At 43.9% G+C, this 24,890-nt stretch overlaps 1 protein-coding gene and 1 non-coding gene across 2 annotated transcripts in view; both read left to right on the top strand.

The window, feature by feature from the left end:
* Positions 1-24,890, top strand: part of il34 (interleukin 34) — a 58,403-nt gene that overhangs the window by 20,951 nt on the left and 12,562 nt on the right. Inside the window, exons 3-4 of the mRNA XM_080188149.1 lie at positions 16,014-16,114; positions 17,309-17,386. Of these exons, the coding sequence (XP_080044275.1) occupies positions 16,014-16,114; positions 17,309-17,386 (179 nt within the window). The remainder of the gene's footprint in view (positions 1-16,013; positions 16,115-17,308; positions 17,387-24,890) is intronic.
* LOC145342803 (U2 spliceosomal RNA) lies at positions 6,738-6,926 on the top strand. Its single transcript, XR_013886647.1, has one exon. It is a non-coding gene; the product is annotated as a U2 spliceosomal RNA (small nuclear RNA).

Raw genomic sequence — 24,890 nt, 5'->3', positions numbered from 1 at the left:
ATACTGTCTCTTTTAATTGCAGAGGGAACCCGGTGATCTTCAGTCCAATCCTTAAGAAAGGTAACTGCAGCAACCAAACATGAGGTCACGGCTTTAGTTTTAAATCTGTGTTTGAAAACCAAATGGCTGATGTCGTTGGAGAGTTTCCAGGAAACAGCAGCACATCCAAATCTGGGCTGCACTCACTGAAAATATATGCCACATTGTCAGTCTGCAGACGTGGAGGCAAGCAGTTGTGCCTGTGTGTGTGTGTGTGTGTGTGTGTGTGTGTGTGTGTGTGTGTGTGTGTGTGTGTGTGTGTGTGTGTGTGTGTGTGTGTGGGGGGGGGGGGAGAGAGAGAGAGAGATGGTCTCATTTTCAAATAAAAAAAAAGCTGCCAGCAAAAATAGTGATGGCTGAGCTTTTTTAGCTAAGTGTATTAATATTAACTTAAAAAAGAGAACACTGTAAATATTTGAAAGGGAAATGTTTGCAGGACTACAGGGAAAGAGCAGGGGAATGGAACCAATTGGAAAGCTCTTTCAAAGACAAGACAGGAGGAATGGCCTCCTTCTGCATTTGATTCCACAATTTTTCCACAGTGATTCACTCGTCAGTTTTCTCCTCGCTTTGTCCAATAGTAGAATATTTCTATTTGTGTGATCATGCTAAACATGAGATGATTAACCGAGCTAGGACACTTCAGCTTTGTCTGAGAGACATTATCAAGAGTTATATAAAGTATAAATTGGAATAGATTAAGAGGGGCCCTGGTTGAGGCCTGTGAAAGGGGAATGCAGGATGGACATTTGGAACGTTTCCATTGGAACGTTTCTCCAGAGGGCCATGAGCAGATTGAACAAGCTGCTTGGAAAGTTTGATGCCAGTTGCCAACACAAAACAAATTGGCAGGACTGGTATCTTGAAAGGGTGAGATTAAAAAGGTTGATTGGTGTATTTTGCTAATCCTTCTGAAATATTCAGTTTTCTTGACTTGGAGTTTTAAAAGGATCAACATCTGGATTGGATACAGGTGGGTGTAAAGTTGTGCCAGTTTACTGCTACAATCCTGACCGTGAGCCATTTTCAATAGGATGGCTCAGGGTCAGCTCAGCTGCCTATTGCATGCCAATGGACAGCCAACTGAGGGCAATTTCTTTTCAATTATTAAGGTCCCAGTTCCAGCACTGCCAACTAGGCGTTTAATGTGTGCAGCCCACTGTTGGTATGGATTACTTCCATGCCAGTATGGTTTTGCTGAGGGCAGGATTGGGAGGGGGGCAGCAATGTATCACAAGGGACCTCTGTGTACCCTAAGCCAGAAAACATAAGGCTACAGTTTTGGCAGCTGGCTGCCCTTTCAGAGTTTACCCTATTGACCAGGCAATTGTAGCTTCAAAAGTAAAAATGAACTCACCTTTGCCTGTCCCTCACAGTCTCCAAGTTCACTTTGGCAGCTCCCCCCTCAACCAGCAGGGCCTTTGATCACTGACTGCTGGAGGGCATCTCATTGGCTCTCCAATATTGGGAGCACGGCCACCACCCTTTATTGGAAGGGTGTTTGCGGAGAGCTTCATCAGTGATGGCAAAAGAGCAAATTCAACAGTTCTCTGCAGCTGTGGAAACAAGATCACAGTAAGATTAAAGTCCAACAGGCTTATTTGGTAGCAAAAGCCACTAGCTTTTGGAGTGCTTGCTGCTCCTTTGTCAAGTTCAGAGCAGTGAAAGCTAGTGGCTTTTGCTACCAAATAAACCTGTTAGACTTTAACCTGGTGTTGAGACTTCTTACTGTGTTTGCCCCAGTCCAATGCCAGCATCTCCACATCATGGAAACAAGATCACACAGTTTTAATCCTTTTGTGACTTTGGGCTCTTGGGCATGCATGCTTGATTGACATCATTATTTGATTTTTCTTTTTCTCTGTTTATCCCTTTTGTTGATGCTTCAATGTTCATTTGTATAAGATTAATAGGTGTGCAGTGTTTATATTTTAATAGTTTGCATGATTGGCACACTTAGAATTGTTGAAACAAGTAATTTCTAAAATTAATTATACATTGTTATTTTGTTTCTAAGACATTTCACAGATGCTGTTGTTACAGTCAGGTTTGTTGGTCCTGTACGTAGTGTTTACAGGGTGAATGGGCTTGGAGATGGCAACTTTTGTATTTGTCTTTCAAAGGCTTCCGAATCCAGGCTATGGTAAACAGCTCCTCTGAGGGACCGTGAGCCATGGAGAAATGGGCGTGAATCCAGATGTAGGGGGTGCCTACCTTTAGATCCAGTGAGGTAAGGAGTGCAGGGTACAGGCTCATTACCTGCAACCTTACCCCATGCTGATGAAAATTGAGGATGCCGGGAATGGGAATCCTGGAATCGAGCCCCTGAGTCCATCTGACTGAAAACCTACACCAGAGATTTTTGGCTTCTTGGGAAACCAAGGAATAAGGGTTGTTATGTCTGCTGGCTCTTATAAACAGAAATAATCTCATTTTAAATGTTGGAGCTTCTTTGTGTATTCTGTCAGCTGTCCATGGGACTGCCAGATGGAAGCATTGTTGCTTGGCTCATGATTCCAGTGGAGCAGGAAAACTTGGCACCCCAGATGTACATTCTCATAAGTAGATCCCAGCTTTCTAAAAATAGTATAAGAGTGGGTGGGCAAGTGGAGTTAAGCAAGGAGGTCAGCTGTGATTGTATTGAATGGCAGAGCAGGTTCAAGGAGCTGAGTGGTCGTCTTCTATTTCTTATAACTGTGGTGGGGAGATAAACATCTTCTCCAGTTCTGTACGACCAGATAAGACTTAGCATTCCTTTGTTTGAACTAGTGTAGGGAACTGATATCCATCCAAAATAGAGCACAGGTTCCCTGAGAAACCGCCAGTTTTATTCCGATAGTGACGTTTTTAATTTTCAATTGGTGTACTGTGCTATCTCAGCCCAATTATATCTTTAAGACCAGATTTTGTTTATGACACTCCAAGTGAGTACATACTATCCAATCACCGCTGATATTGCATTGCCCAATCATTGTAGCATGTGACTACTGGTGGTTAGTCCCACCCTCTCTGTCCTGCTTGCTGTTCAGATTTCTTATAACACCTTCACCTTGTTGCCGGCAAATGTAGACTTGGGGCCTACTTTTGGCCCAGTTGTTAGGTTCTTGAAGCATGCCATAAAATAGTTAGACCACAGCTGGAATACTATGACCAGCGTTGGTCCCCTTATCTAAGGAAAGGTAGACTGCCATTGGCTGATCTCGGGTATGGAGGGATTTTCTTATGAGGAGAGGTTGAGTAGTTTGGGCCTGTATTCTTTTAGAAGTTTGAGAGATGACCCTATTGAAATACATGGGAATCTTAGGGGTCTTGACGGGGTAGATGTTGAGGTGTTTTCTTCTTGTGGGAGAGTCTAGGACCAGCGGACATGATCTGAGTAAGAGGTCACCTAGTTAAGACAGAAATGAGGAGGAATTTCTTCTCAGAGGGTAGTGAATCTGAAATTATTTACAGAGGGCGGTAAAGGCTGGGTTGTTAAGTATGTTCAGGGCTGAGATTTTTTTTCAGTCAGGGAATCAAGGGTTATGAAGATAAGATAGGAAAATGGAGTTGAAAGTTATCACATCAGATCAGTCATGATCTCGTTGAATGATAGAGCAGAATAGATGGGCCAAATGACCTACTTCTACTCCTATGTCTTATCTTAAAACTCAGGCCCTTGTTGATGCAAAGGCAATGGTGAGGTGGCTGCCTGAACTGCTCACTGTGGTTACGGGCTGCTGGTGATGGCAGATTAAGAATCAAAAAGCTGTGTCTAGCTGATCATTCAGCGAGATACTGTGGATGCCAAATGGCTCCTGCTTTTGCCCACAAACCACATTCACTTGGTATAATTCACTGTATGTAAGTCATTGTGGAGTATTTACGAGCAATGCACATACAGACATTTTAGTGCAAGCTATTCCTTAACCAGCTACTAACAGGCACACAGTGAGTTGTCTCCTTCCTCTCACTGCACGTTGTCGAAGGATACAGTGTTATGGATGGAGCACAGGTCCCAGTGTTGGATTACAGAACTCTTCTAGAATGCAACTTGATTTATGAGCAAACCAGCCACAATGTAATTTTAAAACAGAACCAGGAAAGAAACAGATGTCAGCAAATAGTTTGAAAAGGACACTTGTTTGGCCATAGAAATGTTACTCATGGGATACTTATCACAGTAGGCCTGTCTTAAAGGGGCCTGGTCTCAATGTCTAATGCTGCTGGGAGGGCAAATTTATAAAAGCCACTCCATTGCCTGCAGGGAAAGGGGTTGGTCGAAGAAAGTAGTAGCTTCTCTGTTATGCAAACTTTGCAACAGTGCTTGGAGGTGCAGCATGGATGGATGGCACAGTAGCACTGCTGCCTCACAGCCAGGGACCCAGGTTCAATTCTGGCCTCGGGTCACGGTCTGTGTGAAGTTTGCATATTCTCCCCGTCTGCGTGGGTTTCCTCCCACACTCCAACGATATTCAGGTTAGGTGAATTGGCCATGCTAAATTGCCCCTTAGTGTCCCAAGATGTGTAAGTTAGGGGGATTAGCCATGGTAAATGTGTGGGGTTACAGAGATTGAGCAAGGGAGAGATCCTGAGTAAGATTCTGAGTTGGTGTAAACTCAATGGACTGAATAGTCTCTTTCTGCACTGTAGGGATTCCATGGTATGTCTAGAACTTTGCTCACATGATGTTCTGACCACATGACATCTATCCTTGTCTCCATGTCTAGCTGTGCCTGATCTCCCTCCTCGCCCACCTCCCAATTTTCTTCTTACCCTATATGAAGCCATTTTCACAACCGTCCCTCTTCCCACTCAAATTACTGACTCCCTTCCCCTGAGGAAGTGGGGACATGCAAAATGCTGACTGGGGCAAAGCAGACGTTTCTTCCGAGTTGTCAGCAGTGGAGCTCAGGAGATGAGTCACTCACTTTTGATAGACTCTCATTGAAACCTGGAGGGTTGGGATCCCTACTCACAGGCTGAGTCCATTGCTCTCTGACCTCCTCCCCTCTACCCCAATCTCCCCAGTCACTGTGCATGACTGCTATTGCAGGCCTGGTCCCAAGAGAACTCTATGCAGTGACCATCCTCCATATCAGATAGGGATGGCTTTCCTCTGGAATTAGTCTTGGCTGATCCTCTCTTAGTCCTCGTACTCTGGGTGCCTCCCTTTTGCAACATTTGATATAGTTTGCAAGTGATTTGGTATGTGATTAGAGACTAAGAGCAAGTAAAAGGGGCAATATGAGGCTCTCCCAGCATCTATAACAGTACAGAAAACTCTCCATTGAAACTGCAGGCCAAGTGATGAAGGCAATTGGTTGAGTTGTAGAAATGGCAGGTTGGGATGGGTGGGGAAGACAGTAAAATCCAATAAGGATTTGTATAAGAAACATTACAGGAATATGGGGAAGAAATAGAGGGCAGTGAGACTAACTAGATTGCTCTTCAGCGCAGACTCAATAGCTTCCTTCCATACTCTGCTATTTTATGATTGTACAACCACAAAATTTGGTTCTGTAGCGCCACATGTTTTCGATAAGGGGGTGGTTGGGAGGGAGACTGAAAGGTTTGATGTGTGAATGGAGCTGATCAATAGTCAGTGCATGACTCTGGAGGGCATCTGAGGATCTTGGAGGTCAAGAAGCTGGGATGGGTTTGGAGAAGGTGATTAAAGATACTGTGATAAGTGCTCTAGGGCTCTGTGCAAGAGAGGACTTGACTCCAAAATTCTGGATTAACTGAGAAGTGATGCAGGAGGAGATGATGAAGAGAGTATTTGAGTGTGGAGTAGGATTCTGATTAGTTACAGGGTTTGGGTAGAGGAAGATCACAGAGGTGAGCATTGCTCCACAGATCCTGTTGTATTAATGGAGGTTATGTATGTACAGGTAGAAGGTATTGATTGGATGATTACTTGAGCAAATATTGAGATGCTTCCTGATGCAGCAGAATGAAGCCAGGAGAGATGTACACTTTTCACTATGAATAAATCTGTTCCAGGTAAAGACTGCCTCTGGTTTCTTCCTTCAACTGGCCATCAGGAGTATAATGGGTACAGGATATGGGATGAGCTGATAAGAGGAAAACATGAGTGAGAGAGATACCTATATGATAAAATCTTTGGCAAGCATGAGAACATTGATAAAAGCCAGCTACCATGGGCTGAACAACAGGTTGCAGATGGCATTCCCTCCAGCCACCACCCCCCCTGCCCGTGATACACTCTACACCAACACCCCACAGCCATAAAGCCCCTCCTTGGGAAGGCATCACTGGCCACTGCTCAAACTGCTGGTAAAGATCCCAAGGCCTGTGAGCTGGTAAGTCCAAGGTATTGCGCTGGAAGGAATTGGGAAGATTATGGAGAGGAGCAGTGGGGATTTCGAGTGCATGAGATAGATGGAAAGGAAGGGGCTATTCAAACCCATCATTGCCTTGATAATGAGCCTAATTGACATGAAATCATTTTGTTTAAATATGGTGGACGGGCTGCTGATTAGTATGGGGTTGAGCTTGGGTGGGCAGGAAGGCAGAGCAATGGGCACTCGCCCTATTTTACATGCCCCCCGGCCCAAAGCGGAACCAATCTCACCAGGGCCACATCACAATCATTCCTATGGTGTCTACCAGGCCTGCCTCTGAAAGCTTTGTACTTCCATCTTGTTCTGTTCATACAAGCAAAGTGAATGAAACATCAATTCCATGGAGTCCAAATCGCTTCTCGGCCTTTTGGCTAAGATCGAGTGTAGTATCGACATGCTGTGCTTGGTTGAAGTCATTAGGTTACATTTCAGCTTCATTTGCCGCAATTTTTAAAAGCGGCATCTCGGCCTTTTGGCTCAGATGCAAATGAGATTAAGCCTTGGAGGTGCTATGCCTACTCCAATCAGCTTGAATCATGTAGATCAAGCCTAAGACAGGAGGTGAGAGTCCTGTCTTGTCAGCTTGGATTGGGAATGTCTCAAATTGTTGAGACTCTCAATTGGACTTTGAATTGGAATAAAAACAAAAAAAATTTCCTCACTTTTGTAAATTAAGCTTTTGATATAAATTATTAATGTTTCTTTTCTGATGTAATCCAGAAGTCAATAAGATAACTTGCGACCCTCCCCCAATAAATTATACAAAGACAGCCCTGTTTCTAGAGGAAATGGTGAGAGGCCAAAATGGTTGAATGTAACTAGAACTTGACCACGTTCAGAAGGCAGTGTCTTGACCTGAAATGATGCATTTGGGTACAGTGCCAGAAAAAGGGCTCCCCTTGTTTGCTGTAACTCTGTCATTGGGTCTAAAAGTGTTGAGGCACTCATTGGTTTTGATTACATTTGGACACCAGTGCCTTCCAGAGCCAAGTAAATCTCAATTGCTTCATCTTTATTGTCTAGCGAGGCACTGTTTGGGAGCTGACTAATTTCCATGACAAGTACTGCTGTGTAGAAGCAAAGATATCAACACTGTCTAATCAACCGAGCAACTAAAAATGCAACTTATACATAATTTAGGCCTTCACTATTGTACTGCTGGCTGAGCCCTGGAGCTGGGTCCAAATTCTCCCGTGGGGTCTTGGGATTTGTGTGTTGGACTCCTCTGCTACAGTGACTATATTTGGAAAGTATGTTATAATTCACAGAAATTAGTGAAGGTTAGCGGTTTGGTGCTATTTCAACTGTTGCATGAGGAAAGCGCCAGGCCCAACATGAAGCCTCAGTGATATAAAGTTTAAAAGAGTCTGTGCATTGAGCTGACATCAAAAAAGGCAAAAAAACCAAACGTTTATATTGTTCTTCATGGTCTCAGAACTATACAGCCATTGAAGTACTTTTTTCCAAGTCTAGTCACTTTTTTGCATTGTAGAGGCCATGGCAGCCAATTTGCACACAGCAAGATCCCACAAGCAGCCATGCAAAAATGGCTATCATAACAGTTTTTTCATGGCCAGGTATAATGTGTGAGTATGTGTGCCAGCACATGATTCTGTTTATAATAGAAAAGGCATTTAGAGAACACTCAGCAAATTTTGAATTTACTTCAGTACATTGTTTGGGAGGAGCAGGGGAGACACTGGCACAGTGGTATTGTCACTGGGCTAATAATCCAGAGACCCAGGGTAAATCTCTGGGGATCTGGGTTCGAATCCAACCGCAACAGATGACGAAATTTGAATTTGATTAAAAATCTGGAATTAAAAGTCTAATGATGACCATGAAGCGATTGTTGATTATTATTTAAAAAAAAACCCCATCTGGTTCACCCTTCCTTTAGGGAAGGAAGTCATGTGCTATCATATGCTGCCTAGATTTCATTGTATCACAGGAAGGTACAGCACTGAGAGAGGATCAACCCATCCTAAACATAGTCATCAGCCTAATCCCACTTCCCAGCTCCTACTCCACCATCCTTGCCTGGCCTATATGTGACTCCAAATCCACAGCAATGAGGACTCTCCAATGCCTGTTGAAATGGCCGAGCGAAACCATTCCTTTCAAACAATTAGCAATGGGCCAACATTTGTTGCCCAGTCAGTGAAGCCCACATCCCATGAAATAATAAAGTAAAGGAGGGGGGAGGAGGATAGAGACGACATGATAACATTTTTTTTGTTCCTTTGTGAATGTATTTGTGGAAACCCATTGGTGGAATTCTCTTCTTTTAAAAAAAGAATTCTGCACTGCAGAGGCCACCAGCATGAATACCGTTAAATTCTGGGGGCAGAGCAAATTCTTTTCGGGAGACCAAAATCAGCGTGCACAGTGGGATATTACGTATGTGCTGATCAGTCAGTACCCAGATTGGTGCAAGTGCAGTTGCCCTGTGCTAATGCTATGCAGAGTGGCAGTGGGACTTCCCAACCCCACTGATCATCTGCTTGGCACTGCCCAATGCCCAATAGGCAGTGCCAAGGTGCCTCCTGGGCATTGGCACTTTGCCTCTTGGGCAGTACCAGGGGCACAGGCTGGCAGTGCCAATGCCTAAGGGACACCCCTCCCTGCTGCCTGACCCTCTAGGGGGCCCTGATTGCTCCCACTTCACTCCAGCAGGGTCAGGGGCTTGTGGAGTGAAATCCTCTGCTGGGGTGGGAAATGCTAGCGGGCCTGGAGATTTCAGTCTCAGGTCTGCTAATCTTATTTTAATTGTATTTAAATAAGAACATAAGAACATAAGAAATAGGAGCAGGAGTAGGCCATCTAGCCCTTCGAGCCTGCCCCGCCATTCAATAAGATCATGGCTGATCTGTCGTGGCTCAGTTTCACATTCCCGCCCTCTCCCCATAACCCTTAATCCCCTCTCCTATCAAAAACCTATCAACCCGCGCCTTAAAAATATTTAGCGAGGCAGCCTCCACCACTTCAACAGGCAGAGAATTCCAGGGATTCACCACCCTTTGAGTGAAGAAGTTCCTCCTCAACTCCGTTCTAAACCGCCCCCCCCCCTTTATCTTGAGGCTGTGCCCCCTAGTCCTACTGTCCTTTCTGAGCGGGAAGAGTCTCTCCACCTCTATCCTATCCATCCCATTCATCATCTTATACGTCTCAATGAGATCTCCCCTCATTCTTCTAAACTCTAACGAGTACAAGCCTAGTTTATTCAGCATCTCCTCATAGCTCAAGCCCCTCAACTCCGGTATCAGCCTAGTAAACCTCCTCTGCACTCTCTCCAAGGCCAAAATATCCTTGCGTAAGTACGGCGACCAAAACGGCACACAGTACTCCAGCTGCGGCCTCACCAATGCCCTATATAGCCGCAGCAAGACCTCCCTACTTTTATATTCAATCCCCCTCGCTATGAAGGCCAGCATCCCATTCGCCTTCCTGACCACCTGCACCTGCAGGCTGGGTTTTTGCGACTCATGCACAAGGACCCCGAGGTCCCTCTGCACCATCGCCTGCTGCAGTTTTTCGCCCCGTAAGTAATAGTCCTTCCTACCATTATTCCTACCAAAGTGGACCACCTCGCACTTGCCAACATTAAATTCCATTTGCCATTTCCTGGCCCATTCGCCCAGCCTACCTAGATCCTTCTGCAGACTCTCCACACCCTCCGTGCAATTTGCTGTTCCACCAATCTTGGTGTCATCAGCAAATTTCGACACCATACACTCGGTTCCCTCCTCCAGATCATCTATATAAATGGTAAATAGCTGAGGCCCCAGCACCGACACCTGGGGAACTCCACTAGTCACCAACCGCCAATCCGAATAGCACCCATTAACCCCCACTCTCTGCCTCCTATTTGACAACCAATCCTCTATCCACGCTAAAACCCTACCCCTTACCTTCTGCAATAACCTCTTGTGAGGTACCTTGTCAAACGCCTTCTGAAAATCAAGAAAGACCACATCCACCGGCTCTCCTCTATCCACCACCCTAGACACGTCCTCATAGAACTCCAATAAATTTGTCAGACACGACTTCCCCTTAACGAAACCGTGCTGCGTCTGCTCTATCAAGCAATTCCCCTCAAGATGCCTCGCTATTTCCTCCTTGACGATGGATTCTAACATTTTACCTACAACAGATGTTAAACTAACTGGAATAATTCCCTGCCTTTTGCCTGGCACCCTTCTTAAACAACGGCGTAACATTAGCCGCTTTCCAATCTTCCAGTACTTCCCCGGAATCCAGCGACGTTTGGAAAATAACCACCAAGGCATCCACTATCACCTCCGCCATTTCTTTCAGAACCCTCGGATGCATTCCATCTGGTCCTGGGGACTTGTCCACAATCAGTCCCACCAGTCTGTCGAGCACCGCCTCTCTAGTAACAATAATGTCATTGAGATCCTCCAGTCCTACCACCTTTCCATCGCTAACACCCGGCAAATTATTCACGTCTTCCTCCGTGAAGACCGAAACAAAGTTATTCGAGACCTCAGCCATATCCCCATCCCCTACCACTAGGTCCCCTTTCTCATCCTCTAAAGGACCAACGTTCACCCTAGCCAGCCTCTTCCTTTTTATATATTTATAAAAACTCTTGCTATCCTTTTTTATATTAAGTGCTAGCCCAGCTTCATAGTTTCTCCTACCCTTCTTTATCAACTTCTTTGTCAATCTTTGTTGACATTTAAACCTCTCCCAATCCTCTTCTCGCCCACTACTCTTAGCTACTGTAAACGCCTCCGCTTTTAATTTAACACTTTCCTTCACCTCCTTCATTATCTACGGCTTATTACCTCTCCTCCTACGGTCCTTTTTAACCATCGGAATAAATTTCTGCTGAGCACCAAGAAAGATCTCCTTAAAGATCCTCCACTGCTCCTCAGCAGACCTACCTTCCAACGTGCTCCCCCAGTCAACATTTGCCAATTCTTCTCTCATCCTACCGTACTCCCCTCTGTTCAAACAAAGGACGCGTGTCCGGGAACCCACTTTCTCCTCCTCCATCTGCACCAGAAACTCCTCCATACAATGATCACTCTCCCCAAGAGGATCCTTCACCTCAAGGTCCCTAATTCTACCTGCCTCATTACATAACACCAGATCCAAGATAGCTCGCTCCCTCGTCGGCTCCAACACACACTGTTCAAGGAAACTATCCCGGCAGCATTCCAAGAACTCCTCCTTGAGCCCACCGTGTCCAACATGGGTCGACCAATCAATATGTAGATTGAAATCCCCCATGATTACGGCCGTCCCGTTCCTGCACGCCGCATTTATTTGCGCATTAACAGCCCGCCCCACCTCCAGATCATTATTCGGGGGCCTATAGATGACACCCACCAGCATCTTCCTCCCTTTGCTGTTCCTAATCTCCACCCACAACGATTCCATGTTCTGCTCCTTGGCTCCAGTATCCTCCCTTGCTACCACCCTGATGCTATCCTTAATCAGCAGAGCTACACCCCCCCCCCCCTACTTTTTCCTCCCGCCTATCCTTCCTAAACACTTGATACCCCTGGACATTCAGCTCCCAGTCCCTGTCACCTTGCAGCCACGTCCATTTGTGCTGATCTGCGCCACCAGCTCATCCACTTTATTCCGAATGCTCTTTGCGCCTCCCCATCGAGTTACGGCATGGAGTGAATGCTGCCAGAAATCCAGCGCTGGGAGGCACAAGTGGGGCACAAACATTCTTGTGAACCCCATGAATCAGCTGACATGAGAATCTGGCCCACTACACTAATTTTTAGTGCAGTGGGATGAGAGAATCCTGGCAATATTTTCTAGGTGCAGCTGAATCTCATCATGTGCTGCCTAGATTTCATAGTATTATAGGAAGATACAGCACTGTGAGAGGATCAACTCATCCTAAATATAGTCATCAGCATAATCCCACTTCCCAGCTCCTACTCCACCACTTTGTGGGTTACAGAACTTCAAGTGCAGAGCCAAATGCTTTTTTAAATGAGATGAGAGTGCTGACCTCTACCACCCTTTCAGTTTTGGATCCCCACCACTCACTGGGTGAAAATATTTCCCTTTGAATCCCTTTTCAACCTCTATCGTAAATCTCTGCTGACTGATTATGGCCCAAGGGAATACAGTCTTCACTCTCTCTAACTTTCTCTCAATCTTATACGTTTCAATTCATTCTCCGCTCAGTCTCCACTATTCTAAGGAAAATAACGCTAACCTTTCGATCTTGTCTCATACTTAAAATTTTCAAGTCCTGGCAACATCCTTGTAGGTCTCCTCTATACCCTGCTGAGTGTGATCACATGTTTCCTGTAGTGTGGTAACGAGAACTGTACACAGTATTCCGGCTGTGGCCAAAGCTATGTTTTATACAGTTCCAAATTATGTTTTTTCCTGGGATGTATATCGCTAGTTAGGTCAGCATTTATTGCCCTTCCCTAATTGTTCTTCAGAAGGTGATAGGGAGCTGCCTGTTGAACTGCTGCAGTTCATGTGGTGTAGATACATCCACAGTGTTATTAGTGAGGAAATTCCAGGATTTTGACCAGTGACAGAGAAGGAATGGTGATATGTTTCCAAGTTGGGATGGTAAGTGGCTTAGAGAGGGAGATCCAGGTGGTGTTTCTACGTGTCTGCTGCCCTTGTCCTTCTAGGTGATAACGGTAGTGGGTTTGGAAGGTGCTGTAGAAGGAGTCTTGGTGAGTAGCTGCAGCGCATCTTGCTATACATTGGTGGGGGAATTGAATACTTTTTGTGGAAGGGATATCAATCAAGCAACTTGGCTAACAAGGACAAGTATCTTGCTTACCTCTTTGTTTTAGGGAGATGCAATCAGTGTTAACAATCGAGTTGGGAGGTCGCAACTTAGATCAGTCTGACAGTTTCCCAGAAAAGAACTCACCTGATGAAGGAGCTTAAGACTCAGAATGCTAGTTCTGCCAAATAACCTGTTGGACTTTAACCTGATGTTGTGAGACTTCTTACTGCAGTTCCCAGAAATCCAGCAGTCTGGATACATTGCATTCCTCAGTCATTGTTGTTACAATGGCCAACCAGCCTTTGGGCTTGTTGAAGATGTGCATATCCCAGACTGCTGGCTTTCTGGGAACTGCAGTAAGAAGTCTCCCAACACCAGAATTTCTTTGGAAATCTGTGGGATATGTACTCCATCTTCTGTTTTTACTCTTCCCAGAATCCAAGGATTCATTGTGTATACCCTTGGCTTGCATGCCTTCCTCAGTTGCATTACCTCCCACTTCTCTGGATTGAACTCCATTTGCCACCATTCTGCCCATTTGACCAAGCATTGCCATCAGTCAATGGGTGGAATTGCCAACCTGCCATGGTGGGGATGCGGCTGTAAAATGCATCAGGCTTTGCAAAATTTGGCAGGACCATAAAACCCACCAGCTGTAAAATCCTGCCCTTTATCTTGCCTCTTCCACCATCAATCACATGGCCAATTTTTGAATAGTCAAAAAAATCAACCATCATTTCCACCATTATTTCTAGCGAAATGTGTTTCTCTCAAATGTTTGCTGAGTAATCAGGCTAAAACCAGCACAAAGCGACAGTGCCCACATTTCAAACACACTTAAAGGGCACATTTAAATCAAGAAACTTAATTATCTATATAATAAAACCACTTCACAGGCTTTTCAGAGGAAACAAGTGAACAAGAAATATCAAAGAATCTTCAAGAGGTTTGGAAAGTCTTGTGGGTTATACTTCAATTTAGACTGGAAAAACATCAATATCACCAGAAAGCTGTGATGAATGTCTTGTTCTGCTTAGGCTCCTCTTGGGGAAAGACCCCTGCTGTGCCCCAGAGCAGCTCCATAGGAAACAGCTGGGGCCTTCCTTAGGCTGGTTGGCTGCAGCAACAACAGTGATTGAGGAATGCTGTGTATCTGGACTGCTGACTTTCTGGGTCTGGAACTGTCAGACTGGCCTGAAGTTGTGACCTCCCACCCTACCTTGATTGCCAACTGGATGTATTCCTGAAGATTTCTTTGCATGATCTGCCTTGTTCAAACAAATATCTCCAGTATTATAGCAACTAAATATTTTGCAGAAATGGAGGATAAAAATATATCATTTCTTTTAACACACTTTTGACGTTTTTCCTTGCTGCAGTGTCCAGGAAATGAAGCTTAAATTCTTGCTGCCTCCAGGACAGTTCCTGTCACTTGCAACGTAGACATTCAATTATTTGTGTGGGTCTGCAGGAGAAAACTGGCAATCTTAGTCAAATAAATTGAGGTTTCAGCTGAGAGTGTGAAAAAGGAGAGAACATGAGGCAACTTTCCAAGAGCTTCACAAGGATGATCCCTGGAATGAAGAGCTTGCTGTATGAGGAACAGTTGAGGAATCTGGGTCTGTACTTGGAGTTTAGAAGGATGAGGGGGGATTTAATTGAAACTTACAGGATATTGTGAGGCCTGGAAAGAGTGGACATGGAGAGGATGCTTCCACTAATAGGGGAAACTAGAATCAGAGGGCACAACCTCAGGCAAAAGGGACAATCCTTTTAAAACACAGATGAGGAAGAATCCCTTCAGCCAGAGAGTGGTGAATCTGTGGAACTCTTTGCTGCAGAAGGCTGTGGAGGCCAGGTCACTGTCTTTAAGACAGAGTTAGATAGGTTCTTGATTAATAAGGGGGTCAGAGGTTATGGGGATGAGAAAAATATCAACTATGATTGAATGGTGGAGCAGACTCAGTGGGCCAAGTGACCTAATTCTGCTCCTATGTCTGGTCTTATGGTCATTCAACAGATTTTGAGAGCTGCCTTCAGCCTTTGGATTTACATTGTGGAAAGGCAGAGGTTGAGAGGTTAACCTCACTGACTACTTAAAATGTTATGTTAGTCAAAATAAATTCTGAATATTATTTGAAAGTTGATCAGGATCAGAAGAATAAATGGAAGTCGGTGAATATCACATTCCACACCCAGCGATGAACATCTGGAATAATCAACCAAACTCGAACACTAGTAGTTCAAACTACAAATGGGTATCACAATGAGAGAGTCCAAGAATAAGTTGGGTTAAGTCAACTTAAAGCAGAATGTGATGATTCTTTAATTCATTTTACAGATACATTTTACAATACATTTTAGCATCACTAGCTAAACCAGCATTTATTCCCCATCCTTAGCTGCCCTTCAGAAGGTGGTGGTGTGCTGCCTCCCTGAACCACTGCAGTCCCTTAGGTGTTGGGTATACCTACACTGCGGTTAGGGAGGGAATTCCAGAATTTTGACCCAGTGAGAGTGAGGTCATATGTTTCCAAGTCAGGTTGGTCAATGACTTGGAGAGGAATCTCCAGCTGGTGGTGTTAGCAGGTATCTGCTGCCCTTCTCTTTCTAAATGACAGTGGTCATGGGTGCACCTGAAGGAATCTTGGTGAGTTCCTGCAGTGCATCTTCTAGATGATGCACATGGCTGCCACTGCTTGTCGGTAGTGGAGGAATTGAATGTTTTTGGAAGGGCTAGAAATCAAATGGGCTGCTTTGTCCTGGATGACAATTAATTGGGTTTGAGCAGTTGTCAGTTTGATTACCAGTGTTTGATGCCAGGTTTCCACAGATTTTGTGCAACTTCACATTGTTTCCTGTCTCTTTCCCCACAGGTTTCAGCCTTCTTGGAGTTCTTGCCATTGTGGATTCTCTGTGTATTCATTTGGAGGAGCTACATAGTAAATTGCAGTACAGACAGCGGGTCAAATATATGGTAAATGATTTTTTGCATATCCTTGCATGCACACTGCTTCCATAAACCTTCTAGCCCCCAAATTCTCCAGCTGAGGAGACAGTCAAACCCATTAGCCTCCCATGGAAATACATTCCATTTGCATTAACCCCTTTCTAATCTTTTTCTCTCATCCCCTGATGACCCTGACTCTTGCTGGGGTGCAGTTCTCTGGTTTCCAACTCCTTTTCTCCTTACCTACTGTTGGAGTCTGTCTTTCTCTCAATGTTGGCAGGTCATTTGAACCTTGGGAGGTGGGGGGTATTATTGCTAGACTATTAATCCAGAAACTCAGTTAATATTCCGGGGACCTGGGATCAAATCCCACCATGGCAGACAGTGGAATTTGAACTCAATAAAATATCTGGAATTAAGAATCTAATGGTGACCATGAAACCATTGTTGATTGTTGGAAAAACACATCTGGCTCACCAATATCTTTTAGGGAAAGAAATCTGCCATCTTTGCCTGCTCTGGCCTACTTGTGACTCCAGAGCCATAAAAATGTGGTTGACTCTCAACTACCCTTTTGAAGTGGCCTAGCAAACCACTCAGTTCAAGGGGCACTAGGAATGAGTAATAAATGCTGGCTCAACCAGTGACATTCATGTCCAACAAATGAATTCTAAAAATTGTGCTCCTCATTGTGAGGCAGGAAGTTCAGGGATCCAGCTCATTTGCTGTTTAGCTGAAGGCAGGTTTTATGTAGATGTAAGCTGGGTGTTTTGAGATCCCACAGCTTTGGGATGGAATGTGTGGATTGGGTCCCAGGTAATCATGTGGCATTCCCACAAACGGCCTATGACAAGGAGACAGTGCCCAGAGCAAATGTGTTCCGTGTTAGCTAAGCAGAAATGGATGTGAAACAACTGGGAAGTCAGGTTCCTAGCTGCGGGATGGAGGTTGCTCTGAGGTAAAAAGATCTCTGGCTCGGGATAGCAACAGTAATGTCCTGAGAAGAATTGGAAAATAAACCAGAGGCTTGCATGCAGGTTTAATGGTTCATTCATGGTGGCACAATGGTTGGCACTGTTGCCTTACAGCACCAGGGACCCGGAGGGTGGCAGCTGAGATTTTCACAATAACTTCATTGCAGTGTTAATGTAAGACTGCTTGTGACTAGTAAATAAACTAACTTTTAAGCGTTTTGCTTTTCACTGTGTTTGTTTTGAATAGAAGGATTACTTTCCAGTTAACTATGCAGTGAAGGTCCACTATGAAGATATTTATAGAACAATAAATGTTACTTGCATGGTAAGTTTGAATGCAACAAGTTAATTTTTTCTCTCTATCCCATATGCTGCTTAGCCGAGGGTCTCATTATGTGTAGAATGAAGAGAGCTCAGCGCAAGAGTCCTTTACTGGAGAAGAGGAGGCTACCTAGACCTTATGCTGTTCCTGAAGGATACATAAGTTAAATTGGGGAGATTCCAATTTTTTCCTTCATCAAATTCCACGCACATATACTCAACACCCCTGTTATTCCTGTGAAGAATTACCACATCTTATCCTATGGCATAGAATGTGTGGTGTAGTGGTGATATCATTGGATTCCCAGGCTATAGGGAAACGTTCAAATTCCACTCTGGCTGCTGGTGAAATTTACATTCAATTAATGAAAAAAGAGTCTCGGTAATCAACTATCATTGTTGCAAAATAACCATCTGTTTGTTTAATGTTAGGGAAGGAAATCTGCCATCCTTACCTGGTCTGGTCTCCGTGTGACTCCAGATTCACAACAATGTGGTTAACTGTTAAATACGCTCTGAAATGGCTGAGTAAGCCACTGAATTCGAGGGCAATTAGGGATGGGTAACCAATTCTGGCCTCGCCATCAATACCCACATCTCATGAAAGTGGAAAAGATTGGATCTCTCTGTCCTCTTCTGAAGGCTATTGTTGTAAGAATGGGGAGCTGACAGTTTGTGGATTATGTGTGGAATGAAGAGAGCTCGGCACTGATGCGAATGGCATTTTCCAGATTTTGTGTGCCGCCATTAATGCAGTCAGAGTGCAGGCTCAAAAATGCCCCCTGTGACTTCAGATATTCTATAGATGGAAAAAGCATTAGTGTAATTTTTCAACTGTTGTGTGTGACACCTCACATACTTCCATCCACCTTAATGTGCATCAATAAGGAGCAAAAACATTGTGCCCATGAATGGACCGATATAATCAATATGGACATGTACCCATGGCCGGCCAGGCCACTTTTAAGCGTACAGTGGGGCTGCAGCAGGCAAACTTTGTCGCAACTGGCACTGTTCATAATGCCACTCAATGTTATTATCAATGCCAGGCCACCAGACATAAATCCTGGCAGCATCTTCATCTTCAATATGTCCAGATGAGCACTGTGTAATTCAGTTAGAAGCCACTCTTTCTGGTACATGGGTGACTATTCTTGCTCTCAAGTATGAAGCCATCTTGGTAACTCAACTCAACTTTTTGTACAAAATATAGGGTGGGATTTTCTCACCGCCAAGAAGAGAAAATCCCACCCAAGGTCAACTAAGCTTTGCATGGTCCACGTCTGACCACCTACAATTCCTGTGGCAGGCAAGAGAAGAAAATTCCACTCATGGTTTCATCTTTTCAGAAGCTGCCTCACTAGCCTAATCCATTACTGTCCAATGCCTCATTTGGACAGCAGTAGATCCTGACTGTTTCACCAAGATCAGCAGTCAGTGATCAGAAACAATGGTAAAGTGCCTACTTAACCTACAAATACTAGTGGAATTTCTTTACATCAAAACCTATCGATAAACCTTTCTCAATTTGGGAATAGGTTTTTCGGCTTCCGAGAGGATTCTTGAGACACATCATGTTGGCTTTTCAGATCCATTGTCCATTTCATGCTACACCAACGCCACATGGAGAGGCATCACAGGTTAACAAGAATTTCTTAGGCAGTAATGTACTAACAAGTTTAAAGAATGCAACAATCACTTTACTCTGTTAAAAGCTTCTCTCTGGGGCATCTGAGATGTGAGTTGGCCTTGATAGATTGGAGAAAGTTATTAAAAGGATGACTTTGGACAGGCAATGGCAAACATTCAGAATGTATGGGGGAACTGCAATAACTGTTTATTCCTGTCTGGCACAAAAGCAAAATGGATAAGAGGGCCAATCTGTGGCTTACAGAGCAAATTAGAGAGAGTATCCGATCCAAGGAAGAAGCATACAGATTGACCAAGAAAAATAATAGGTCTGAGGATTGGGAGCAGTTTAGAATTCAGTAACAAAGGACCAAGGGATTTATTAAGGAGGGGAAAATGCAGTACAAAAGTAAATTTGCTGGGAACATAAAGACTGACACTATAGATACGTAAAGACAAATGTAGGTCCCCTACAGACAGAATGAAGGAATGTACAATATAGGATAAAGAATGGCTGAGCAACTGAATACATACTTTGGTTCTGTCTTCACAAAAGAAGACACCAGATACCACAAATCTTGAGAATGCAAGATTTAGTGAGAGGGAAGCACTGAAGATCAAAATTAGTAGAGAAATGATGCTGGGAAAGTTGATGGGATTGAAGTTGGATAAATTCCCAGAGCCTGATAATTTACATCCCAGAGTACTTAAGGAATTGGCTCTAGAAATAGTGGATGCATTGATGGTCATCTTCCAGGATTCTATAGACTCTGGACCAGTCCTTGCAGATTGGATCGTAGCAAATGCCACTCCAACATTCAAAAAGTGAGGTAGAGAGAAAACCGAATTATAGACCAGTAAGCTTAATATCGGTTGTGGGGAAATTCTCAAATCCATTATCAAGGACTTTATAGTGGAACATTTAGGAAGCAGTGGCAGGATCAGACAGAGTCAGCAAGGATTTATGAAGGGAAAATCATGTTTGACAAATCTGTTGGAATTCTTTGAAGATGTAACTGGTAGAATTGACAAGAGGGAACCAGTAGACATGGTATATTTGAACTTTCAGAAAGCATTTGACAAAGTCCGCGTCATAGATCATCATGCAAGATTAAAGTGCGTGGGATTGGGGGAAGTGTGTTGAAATGGATAGAAAACTGGTTAGCAGAGAGGAAACAAAGTGTAGGAATTAATGGGTCCTTTTCAAATTGGCAGGCAGTAACTAGTGGGGTGCCACAGGGATCGGTGCTAGGACCCCAGCTATTCACAATATATATCAATGATTTGGATGAGGAACAAAATGTAACATCTGAGTCTGCAGATGTTACCAAGTTGGGTGGGAGAGTGAACTGTGACAAGGGTGCAGAGATCCTTCAGCACGATCTGGACAGGTTGGATGAGTGGGCAAATCAGTGGTGGATGCAGTATAATTTGGATAAATGTGAGGTTATTCACTTTGGAAGCAAAAACAAGAAGGCAGGTTACTACCTGAATGGCTGTAAATTCAGAGATGGGAGTGTGTAGTGGGATGTGTGTGTCCTTGTATATCAGTCACTGAAGGTATCCACTTTTCTATGAGATTGACTTCCGGCCAGCTTCACAGACAGGTCTTCAATATTCAAGATTGGATATTTATCCAAATTGGCAACCTGGTTAACTATTAACTTGCAGTCTCCACAAATGCAGATGGTCTTGTCTGGCTTCAACATAGGGACTACCGGTGCTGCCCATTCTGTAACTGAATTGGCTGGCTAATGCCCGGTTCTTCCAATCTCTTTAATTCAGTATCCGTCTTTTCTTATAAGTCTTACTCTTTAAAAAGAAATTGAGGGGCTGCCTCTGGATTCACATAGATCTTCCCCTGCAGGTTTTTTCATCTTTCCTGACTAGTCATTGAAGACGCTGTCATATTGCTTCAGTTAGAACAGTCCTCCTCCTCACACTTGGAAAATCTTGGTCCAATTTAATTTGATTTCCTTGAGCTAATTGTGACCCAGAATGCCTTCACCTGACACTATTATTACTGGGAGGTGGGCAAACTGTTGCCCACAGCTTACAGTTACTGTTGTCATGCCCATTATTTTTATGGCTTCTCTTGTGCAAAATGTTAACTTTGCTGTGGTACTCTTTAAATTCAATGGCTGGGGTCCTTAAAGGGACAATTGCCACAAAATAACCTTTGAACAAAGGTTTTGTTTAAATTTTTGTTAAGCAAAGTTACTAAGGGCCAAAGGCAGGTATACAGAGTGAGGCCACAGATCAGCTGTGATCTCATTAAATGATGGAGCAGGCTCAAAGAACATAGAAAAGTACAGCACAGGAACAGGCCCTTCGGCCCTCCGAGCCTGTGCCAATCATGATACCCTAATAAAACTAATGAAAAATTTTCTGCGCCTTACTCAGTCCATATTCCTCTATTCCCTCCCTACTCATTTATCCATCCAAATGCCTCTTAAATGTTGCTAATGTGCCTGCTTCCACCACTACCTCTGGCAGTGCGCTCCAGGCATCCATCACTGCGTGAAAAACTTTTCCCATATATCTCCCTCAAACTTTCTCCCTCAAACTTTCCCCCTCTTACCTTGAACCTATGCTCATTTGTAATTGACATTTCGTCCCTAGTTTATTCAACCTCTTCTCTTAGCTAACGTCCTCAAGACCATGCAATATCCTGGTGAACTGCTCCAATGCTTTCAAGTCCTTCTGATAGTGTGGTGACCAAAATTGCTCACAATACTCCAAATGTGGCCTAACCAATGTTTTATATAGCTGCAACATGATTTGCCAACTCTTGTACTCAATGCCCCAGCTGATGAAGGCAAGCATGCCATGTGCCTTCTTGATCATCTTGGCCACCTGTGTTGTCACTTTTAGGGAACTGTGGAGCTGCACGTCCAGGTACCTCTGTTAATGCTCCTAAGGGTTCCGCCATTTACAATATAATTCACACCTCAATTTGATCCTCCAAAATGCACCACTTTGCATTTGTCTGCCGTTTCCATGCCCAATCCCAGGCACTATCAGCAACTCCTCCAATTTTCATGTCATCCACAAACTCACTAATCAGACCTCATGCCTTTCCTCCAGATCATTTATGTACGCTACGAACAACAGTGATCCCAGCACTTAACCCTGTGGAACACCACTAGCTACAAATCTCCACTCTGAAAAACACCCTTCCATTGCTACTCTGTTTTCTATAACTAAGCCAGTTCTGTATCCATCTAGCCAGTCCACCTTGAATCCCATAGACTTTGGTTTTTGTACCAGTCTGCCATATGGAATCTTGTTAAATGCCTTAAAGCCCATATAAACTACATCCACAGCCCTTCCCTCATCACTTATCTTTGCCATCTCTTCAAACAACTCAATCAAGTTGGTGAGACATGACTTTCTTTCCATAGAAAACCATGCTGCATGTTACTGACTAACATTTTCTTCCACTGTGCATATATCTTGTCCCTCAGTATCTTCTCCAAAAGCTTCCCTAACATTGATGTCAGGCTCACAGAATATAAATTCCTGGATTATCCCTGCTTCCTTTCTTAAAGGAACAACATTAGCTATTATTCAGTTTTCTGGAACTTCGCCTGTGGTTAAAGAGGATATGAAGATATCTGTTAAGGCCCCAATTATTTCTTCCTTTGTCTCCTGCAGTAACCTGGGATAGTACCCATTCGGCCCTGGGGACTTGTCTATCTTAGTACAATTTAGGATGCTCAACACTTCCTCCTATGATATACTGACATTCTCTAGAGCATTCACACACCTATCCCTGATCAACATCTGGCACTCCTGTTCCTATGTATAACTTGGACTTCTTAACAATACAGTAATTCCTGTTGTTATATACAGTTGTTGTGTTCCTGAAATCTTCAAGGGAAACAATTTTAAGCAAATTAGATTTTCCTATTTGACAGCCAATGGAAATGCTTATGTTAGGTTGCATAGGACTTTTCTATCAGGAAAGAAAATACTGTATCCTGCATAAATACCATACATTGCTAAATCCCTGGATTAGTAAATCAAATGGCATCTATGATAGAATAAATTTAAGAAGTAGCAAAACTATGCTAACTCTGGCTTGGCTCACCACCCACCCCCTCACTACCTCCTGCCCCCTTGCTGCTCAAACCTTACCTCCACAACCCTCCCAATTCTCACTCCATAGGTTGTTTCCTGCATCTAACTGCTCATCACCTGAGTCTTCACTGTAAGTGATGACTTAGGTGATGGGAGTGGAGAGCAGGAGGATTGGTGGGCAGAAAGGTTAGTAGGTAGGAGAACTGGGGACAGGCAGAGTCAGTAAGTGGTCATATGGGAGACTGGGAGGGGGCGTTGGTCAGCAAAGGTTCAGAGCTCAGGAGAGGCACTGGTCTTGTGATCCAAGTTACACCTGTTGCAAAAACGTAGCTACAAATCCAAAACACTAAACAGTCCCTTTTAAATACACGATGTTAAAGCAAAACAACTTCAAATAGGGTGACTTAGTGAGGACCTGAAGTACATGGCAAATGATAAAACAATAAATCAGACCATAATCAAGGCAAATTTAGTTCACACCTTCCCTCTCACCACATTGACACTATTCTCCCCTGAATCTGGCTAAGTTAGGGGTTCCATTCGTAGACACGCAGGGTAGAATAGGTGTAGGATGATGCGGTGGTGCGGGCTCGTTGGGCCGAAGGGCCTGTTTCCCATGCTGGGTTGTTCTTTGTTCTTTGTAGAAACACAGTCCTCAAACAGAAACACTAAATCTCTTGAATCTTGCAGTAAAACAAATTGTACGACTGCATTCAACAGAGGCCAACATGAACACTTCCCCCAGTTTGTCTTCCTCTCTTTTCCCCAGTTTGTTTCTCTCTCCCTATATGTATGTTTGCTTGTTTCTGCCTCTCTCTCCCCAGTTTGTCTATCTTTCTCCCAGCTTGTTTCTTTGTCTCTCCCTCTCTCCCAGTTGTTTCTGTCCCTCTATCCCAGTTTGTGTGTCTGTCTTTCTCAGTTTGTTTCTCTCTCTTTCCCCAATTTATTTCTCTCTCTTAGTTTCTTTCTGTGTGTCTCTCTCTCTCCCAGTTCTTGTTTCTGTCTCTCTTTCCCAGTTGGTGTGTGTGTGTGTATGTCTATCTCTCTCTCTCTATGTTTCTCTCTCCCCCTCTCTCTCTCTCTCTCTCTCTCTCTCTCTGTGCCTCTGGCTTTCTCCCAGTTTGTCTGTCTTTCACTCTTGTCCTCTCAGCTTTATTTTCTCTCATCCAGCACCCTCTCCAGAACCTTGTACTAAAGCTTTGGACAACCTTTTCACACTAACCTTCTTACACTGAGGGAACTGGGTGAGTGTCCAGCAAGCTAAGATAGGCAAGTGTCTCAAAATCAAAGACTGAATTTGTTTAGAAGAAAGTTGACTTTGAATTTGTATTCTTTAATTAAAAGAATATAGCTGGTGCTCAGGACTTCAAATAGCAGGAATGGAGTGACATTCTATACTGGAGATAGTGAAGTGCACAGAGCTAGATCACAGACTTAGTTTTTATATACTTTCTCTTCCTTTTCAAGAAGAGAACTGTTTCTTTTTGAAATAAAGTCTGGAGAACAAATTCAGCTGCTGACGTGTATATAGTGACATTGTAAATGAGTAGCATAATGAATGGTATTGTTACTGGGGTAGTAATCCCGAGGCCCATATTCATGAGTCGTAATCGAACATCAGTTACACATCACATCTGGAATCAAATGGGAGACTCATTAATAACCAGTCTGAAATGAACAGTTTGTTGTTAAAACAAAAACCATATGGTTCCCTAATGCTTACCAGGGAAGGAAATCTGCCATCCTATGTGTGACCTCAGACCAGCATCAATATGGTTAACTCTTGACAGCCATCT

This window comes from Carcharhinus amblyrhynchos, chromosome 4 (genome assembly GCF_965287045.1).
Source record: "Carcharhinus amblyrhynchos chromosome 4, sCarAmb.v2.hapA, whole genome shotgun sequence".
NCBI classification, from domain to species: domain Eukaryota; kingdom Metazoa; phylum Chordata; class Chondrichthyes; order Carcharhiniformes; family Carcharhinidae; genus Carcharhinus; species Carcharhinus amblyrhynchos.
Note: the sequence above shows the minus strand (reverse complement) of the source record. Positions and strands in the feature narration are given on the sequence as shown.